We start from the raw sequence: 7,500 nt of genomic DNA, 5'->3' as shown, positions 1-7,500 counted from the left end.
TGTGTGTGTGTGTGTGTGTGTGTGTGTGTCTTAGTAAGCCCACATACACACTATGCCCGCTGGTCCACACACATGCTTCTCCATGCAGCGGTCACACTTCAAGCCTGTGGCTCCGGGTCGGCACTGACACGCGCCCGTGTGTGTGTCACACGGAACGGGCAGCGCGCCGACCAGGTCACACTCACACTCCTCACACCGCCCGCCTGGCCGCCGCGGGTCGCCATGGTAACTAGTTGCACACCTGCGGGAGAAGAAAGTGAAATGTAAACACAGAGAATCACAAGATGGAAAGTGTGTGTGTGTGTGTGTGTGTGTGTTCATGTGTGTGTGTGTGTGTTTGTGTGTGTGTGTGTTACCTCTCACAGTACTTCCCCTCGTAGCCTTCAGGACACGCGGTACAGCGATAATCGTTAAAACCCTCGGTCACACACGCAGGACTGAAACTGAGACACAGACAGGTGTTTTTACTGCAGTTTATAAATGTGTTATTACTGTGTTATTACTAAGGAATAGGAGGAATAGTTATTAAAAAATACATGAATGAATTCAAAACTTTCCTTCAGGTATGCAGAGGGCGTGGCCACAGTGTTTGTGTTTTGGATACACACGGCTAAAGTGCTGACGAGTCCGGTGTGAATAAATATCACGAGATAAACTTCATCAGGAATTTAGTTCCTTATCCAATATTACACCTTTTATACACTTTAATACTGCAGGATGACCTTGACCTCAAATATCTCAGTATCCAAGCAGTGTGTGTGTGTGTGTGTGTGTGTGTGTGTTATGTACTTATTGGCAGGGTTGGTGAGAGGACAAGCACAGCGTTTGCAGTCATCAGGAGAGCCGCGTACCACACCGTAATAACCAGCAGAACATCTCTCACACTTCTCTCCTTCTGTGTTGTGCTGACAGTTCTGGATGAGTTCCGCCCAACACACACACACACACACACACACAACAAGGGTCTTATAGCATGTAACACAGAAGTAATAATGAGAGAGAGAGGGAGAGAAGTGTGTGTGTGTGTGTGTGTGTGTTGGGTGGCACTCATCCATGTCACTCAGACTTTCATTAACTAAATCTCACACACACACACACACACACTTCATTTAATTAGCAGCTATCCCCTAAAATGCTAATGATGTTTTCATTAGTGCTCATGATAATAAAGCTACAATCAGACTGCTTTTTTTCTCTTAATGTCAGAAATCAGATCTGTGTTGAATATAAAAGCTGAAACTTTCGTCCAATCAGAGTTGAGCTAAACTGATAGCTTGCCCAATGAAAGTGCAGCTCTCACCTGACAGACGCCGGTGTCCGGGTCACAGGAGCTGCTGTGGCCATTACACTCACACCGAACACAGCTGCCCATCCCTGACCTGAACCTGGAGCCAGAGACACGCGAGGACAACCTGTAGAACCCAGCTGCACACTCCTGTAACACACACACACACAATACACTTTGAGGACATTAATATTTATGAAACATTGTCTCTATTCTATAGTGTGTTTATGAATTATAGACAGAGTTAGACAGATAGGCATGGCTTTGAGTTCGAGAGATGGGCGTGGCTTTGAGTTAGACAGATGGGTATGACTTTGAGTTCAAGAGATGGGTGTGGCTTTGAGTTCAAGAGATGGGTGTGGCTTTGAGTTAGACAGATAGACGTGGCTTTGAGTTCATGAGATGGGCGTGGCTTTGAGTTCGCAAGATGGCTTTGAGTTGGACCTGTGGCTGGGTCTTTCTTTCCATTTCTCATTTTTCCCTACATGTCTCATTCTCTGTCCCCATCCCCCCCCCCTCCTGTAAATGGTTCGGTCCACTCCACTTGTTTTTCCACTCCATCTGGTGGTGTTGCACTTTGCTAAACGCCTGTTTTAAAATACTTTATAAACCATGAAGCGTTTCTCAGGAATCGCCATCTGTCCCTTCAAAACTTGGTCCAACCTCCAACTGAACATCACTCACACACACACACACACACACACTCACACACACACACTCACACACACACTATATGCCTGTGGCTTTTTATCAGGAAAAGCATGGGAAGTGTTTTAAGAGAGGTATTTAACACACACACACACACACATTATATGATCTACTATAATTGACTGTGTGTGTGTGTGTGTGTGTGTTACAGTAAAATATATCTCATGACCAACGCAAAACAATTCAGGTTGCTGCTGTTTGATTACATATGACTCTCTGATTCAGTATGATGAAGTATGATTCAGCTGGATTCAGTTTGAATCAGTATGATTCAGTTTGATTCAGTATGATTCAGTTTGATTCATTTTGATTCAGTATGATTCATTTTGATTCAGTTTGATTCAGTATAATTCACTATGATGAAGTATGATTCAGCTGGATTCAGTTTGATTCAGTATGATTCAGTTTGATTTATTTATTATTTGTGAATAATTTGCTTTATTTTAATTAAATGACACATTTGTTTTATTCAGTATGATTAATTTAGAATTCTTTATATTTACAGACGTACAAATCCAGTCTGTTTGATTTTACTTTAAATCTGTGTGAGTCATTTGAATCAATTTGATTCATTTGGATTCACTACAAATAAACTTGTACTTGAACTCAACTGAATTGCGTTCAATTTGATTCAATCTCATTCACTTACCAGTAAACACAGTGGTAGAGTGTGTAGTAGTGTGTGTGTGTGTGTGTGTGTGTGTGTGTATAACAGCACCTCACAGGAGAGGCCGGAGTATCCCTGAGGACACTCACACTTCTCGATCTGATGCGCTCGTTCGCTCTCCACTGATGGCCGGCCTTCTTCTGCCACCTCCAGAGAGATCTCTGAGATCCTAGCAGTAGGAGAGAGACACATGGAACAGAGCGTGGTGTTTAATTAACACCATTCATGTTGAATAAACACTTGTAGTGTCAAGTGAACACACAGAGAGGGCTGTAGCGCCGGATTAACCCTTATTCAATAACTGTGAAAGAGTTCAGTGGAGGCTATACAGGCTAATTCTCTAGAGTGTGTGTGTGAGTGTGTGTGTGTGTGTGAGTGAGTGTGTGTGAGTGTGTGTGAGTGTGAGTGTGTGTGAGTGTGTTCAGCTCCACTTTGTGTTTGTACAGATGGAGGCATCACCAGTGAGTGCACAAGTGACTCGAGTTCAGAAGGGAAAACTACAGAACCCTCTCCTGAGAGAAATGTGTTCTGGCCTGATTTTATTCTCTTCAAGCTTTCTTTGTTCTGCTAATGTTCTCCCAAAGAGCAGTGAAGGAGGTGTGGCCTGTGTACCTGTCAGTCACAGTGAAGGAGGTGTGGCCTGTGTACCTGTCAGTCACAGTGAAGGAAGTGTGGCCTGTGCACCTGTCAGTCACAGTGAAGGAGGTGTGGCCTGTGTACCTGTCAGTCACAGTGAAGGAGGTGTGGCCTGTGTACCTGTCAGTCACAGTGAAGGAGGTGTGGCCTGTGTACCTGTCAGTCACAGTGAAGGAGGTGTGGCCTGTGTACCTGTCAGTCACAGTGAAGGAGGTGTGGCCTGTGTACCTGTCAGTCACAGTGAAGGAAGTGTGGCCTGTGTACCTGTCAGTCACAGTGAAGGAGGTGTGGCCTGTGCACCTGTCAGTCACAGTGAAGGAGGTGTGGCTTGTGTACCTGTCAGTCACAGTGAAGGAGGTGTGGCCTGTGTACCTGTCAGTCACAGTGAAGGAGGTGTGGCCTGTGCACCTGTCAGTCACAGTGAAGGAGGTGTGGCCTGTATACCTGTCAGTCACAGTGAAGGTGTGTCTTGTGTACCTGTCAGTAAAGAGGGCGTGGCCTGTGCACCCATCAGTCACAGTGAAGTAGGTGTGGCTTGTGTACCTGTCAGTAAAGAGGGCATGGCCTGTGTACCTGTCAGTCACAGTGAAGTAGGTGTGGCTTGTGTACCTGTCAGTAAAGAGGGCGTGGCCTGTGTACCTGTCAGTCACAGTGAAGTAGGTGTGGCTTGTGTACCTGTCAGTCACTGTGAAGGAGGTGGTGCATGTGTACCTGTCAGTCACAGTGAAGTAGGTGTGGCTTGTGTACCTGTCAATCACAGTGAAGGAGGTGTGGCCTGTGTACCTGTCAGTAAAGAGGGCGTGGCCTGTGCAGGTGTGGTCACTCACCTGCTTTGTCTCATGACATTTCCATGTGAGGCTCTAATGAAAACGTAATCCACATAGAACAAAACATCCATAAAATCCTCTCGGGTCATGGGCTTGTTGTCCTGGTGCCTCCACTCGTGCTACACAACAACAACATTCACGAATACAAGAACCACAAAAAAATATTTTATACACGCTTGATACAATTAGCAGTAGGTCATCCTTTAATGGGCGGAGTTTCAGTTTTCCAGTGTGATTGACTCCTCTATCTGTGTCATTATTATGAAAGTTATTGTAAAATCACATAGCTCTTATTTCTGTAGTGGGCGGAGCTTTGGTTATAGTCTCACCTCTGTCATGTCGATATCGTGACGGGTCAGCTGACCGATCTGTGGCTCTACCATGTGTCGTACCATGACTTTGTCCCTGTTGGCTCCGCCCCTAATGATGACCTGAGGCTCATAGGAGGCGTGGCCTGTTTCATCACGAGCTTCATAATAAATGGTGTACTTTAGTTTCCCTCCATATGCAGTTATCTAAAACAACAACAACAACAACAACAAGAGTTAAACCAGTTAATCTATCACTTTAAGTAAATTTTGGTCCTAGAACAGAGTAAAATATTCAATAAACCAAAAATACTATTCAACCATTAAAAAATTCATGATGCTGGTAGCTCAGTTCTCTTACATTAGCTACATTAGCGTAGTAATAAAAATGCACAAAAGAATGAAAATGATGGCTAATCGATTACAATTGATGGCTAAATTATTTTGCTCAATTATGCTAAATGTTTTAGTTTTAGATGATTTCCACACTTCAGACTCGTACCATGGAGCCTCTGAACTGTTTGGGGAGTTTCCAGTAGTACGGCTCGGCGAGTTCCTGATGAATCACCTCAGCGTTAGCGATGATTTCAGGATACTGGAACGTTACCCCAAGTGTGATCTCCTTAGTATTGTCTTTGTCCACTAGGGGGAGCACCTTTTGCTCCGGCATCAGAGTCAGCTACAACACAATGACATTATTAACACAGTTACAGATTTAACCCTAACCCCCAAACCCCAACTATAAACTCTAACCTTTAACCCTAACCTTAACACCAACTATAAACTCTAACCTTTAACCCTAACCTTAACACCAACTATAAACTCTAACCTTTAACCCTAACCCCAGCCCTAACCCTTAACCCAAGCCCTGAAACCAAAACCTAACCCTTAATTCTGACCTCTAACCCTAACCTCTAACCCTAACCCTAAATCCTAACCTCTAACCCTAAACCCCATCCCTGAACCCCAACCCTTCTATAAGCAGTAGAAGTGCACGTTAGCTACCATTTAGCCTTTAGCTGTTCAGTTTAGAAAGTAAAGCCCAGAGTGAAAGTAGAAACTATCCTTTTGATCTTTAATTAAAGCAACATGCTAACATCAGTCCACTGTATAGCAAGTATTTTATGCTAAGCAGTGAGCAAAATATTGAAGAAGTGAAAGGCTAGCGATGGCGTCATATAATAAAGTCTGTGATTGGCTGATCAAATGCCCCCCACCCCACCCCCCACCCCCCTCGTAGAGCCAGATTTGTGTCTGAAGCTCAGGTTATTCTGTAGTTATGTAGCTAAATGTTTGGCGGAGTAAACTCTCGAGTCCACATGCAATCTTACGAGTCAGTGACTCGGAGAAAATCTGGCTTTTCTCCCGAAGGATGAAGTGAAGGATTGCACTCGTCCCCTCGCTCCCTCCATCATCACTCCCCCTCCCTGGCAAACAAACTCAGATTAACTCCTGGGCTGTAAACGTTATTTAATCTGTGGTTCTGGTTGAGGTTAATCGCAGACGTTCATCTCTCCGTGGATGTAGCAGGGGCTGAGGGGAGATTTGAGGAAGTGCTACAGGAAATCTTTATTAAAAACAAACAGTGCTATAATACCTCTCTCTCTCTCTCTCTCTCTCTCTCTCCATCTTTTTTATTTTCCTTTATCTCTTGCCCATTCTCCTTCCTGTCTCCTTTTCTCCTTTTGTTTTTCTTTCTTTTATCTCACCTCTTCCTTTCGTTCTGTAAAGTAAATAACTCTCTCTGGCTTTCTTTATTTCTTCTATTTCTGTACTGAAGAGGAAAAAGATTCTTTTTAGTAAAATGCACACGGAAAATACGCGATTAAAAAGAGGGGATTGTGTCATTTTGATTACAAGCAGCACTGACCAATCAGGTCTTAGGGGCGGAGTTAATACTGTCTAACTATCTGTGTATAGATAGCTGTGTGTGCCATAAGCCCCGCCCCTAACATGACCATGGATGAAAAGTTGGTTATTAAATATAACACAAATGTGTGTGTGAGTGTCAGTGTGTGTGTGTGAGTGTCAGTGTGTGTGTGTTAGTGTGTGTGTGTGTCAGTGTGTGTGTGTGTGTGTCAGTGTGTGTGTGTTAGTGTGTGTGAGTGTCAGTGTGTGTGTGTGAGTGTCAGTGTGTGTGTGTGTGTGTTAGTGTGTGTGTGTGTCAGTGTGTGTGTGTGTGTGTCAGTGTGTGTGTGTGTCAGTGTGTGTGTGTGTGTCAGTGTGTGTGTGTGTCAGTGTGTGTGTGTCAGTGTGTGTGTGTGTGTGTGAGTGTCAGTGTGTGTGTGTGTGTGTCAGTGTGTGTGTGTCAGTGTGTGTCAGTGTGTGTGTGTGTGTGTCAGTGTGTGTGTGTGTGTCAGTGTGTGTGTGTGAGTGTCAGTGTGTGTGTGTGTGTCAGTGTGTGTGTGTGTGTGTCAGTGTGAGTGTGTGTCAGTGTGTGAGTGTGTGTCAGTGTGTGTGTGTGAGTGTCAGTGTGTGTGTGTGTCAGTGTGTGTGTGTGAGTGTCAGTGTGTGTGTGTGTGTGTGTGAGTGTCAGTGTGTGTGTGTGTGTGTCAGTGTGTGTGTGTCAGTGTGTGTCAGTGTGTGTGTGTGTCAGTGTGTGTGTGAGTGTCAGTGTGTGTGTGTGTCAGTGTGTGTCAGTGTGTGTGTGTGAGTGTCAGTGTGTGTGTGTGAGTGTCAGTGTGTGTGTGTGTGTGTCAGTGTGTGTGTGTGTGTGAGTGTCAGTGTGTGTGTGTCAGTGTGTGTGTCAGTGTGTGTGTGTGTGTGTCAGTGTGTGTGTGTGAGTGTGAGTGTGTGTGTGTGTGTCAGTGTGTGTGTGTGTATGTGTGTGTCAGTGTGTGTGTGTGTGTGTGTGTGTGAGTGTCAGTGTGTGTGTGTGTGTGTCAGTGTGTGCGTGTCAGTGTGTGTGTCAGTGTGTGTGTGTGTGTGTCAGTGTGTGTGTGTGTGTGTCAGTGTGTGTGTGTGTGTGTGTGAGTGTCAGTGTGTGTGTGTGTGTGTCAGTGTGTGTGTGTGTGTCTGTGTGTGTGTGTGTCAGTGTGTGTCAGTGTGTGTGTAAGTGTGTGTGTGTGT

General features: G+C 44.8%; 1 protein-coding gene across 6 annotated transcripts in view; it reads right to left on the bottom strand.

Moving 5' to 3' along the window:
* lama2 (laminin, alpha 2) overlaps positions 1-7,500 on the bottom strand; it is a 230,178-nt gene that overhangs the window by 51,396 nt on the left and 171,282 nt on the right. For 4 of the 6 annotated variants that reach the window (XM_058391553.1, XM_058391554.1, XM_058391556.1 and 1 more), the window contains 8 exons: positions 4,934-5,110; positions 4,453-4,638; positions 4,124-4,242; positions 2,712-2,829; positions 1,301-1,435; positions 790-914; positions 357-443; positions 48-241 (listed from right to left, as the gene is read on the bottom strand). In XM_058391553.1, coding sequence (XP_058247536.1) covers positions 48-241; positions 357-443; positions 790-914; positions 1,301-1,435; positions 2,712-2,829; positions 4,124-4,242; positions 4,453-4,638; positions 4,934-5,110 — 1,141 coding nt within the window. The remainder of the gene's footprint in view (positions 1-47; positions 242-356; positions 444-789; positions 915-1,300; positions 1,436-2,711; positions 2,830-4,123; positions 4,243-4,452; positions 4,639-4,933; positions 5,111-7,500) is intronic. The other 2 variants (XM_058391555.1, XM_058391557.1) reach the window with 1 other exon arrangement.

This window comes from Hemibagrus wyckioides, linkage group LG06, assembly GCF_019097595.1.
Source record: "Hemibagrus wyckioides isolate EC202008001 linkage group LG06, SWU_Hwy_1.0, whole genome shotgun sequence".
NCBI classification, from domain to species: Eukaryota; Metazoa; Chordata; class Actinopteri; order Siluriformes; family Bagridae; genus Hemibagrus; species Hemibagrus wyckioides.
Note: the sequence above shows the minus strand (reverse complement) of the source record. Positions and strands in the feature narration are given on the sequence as shown.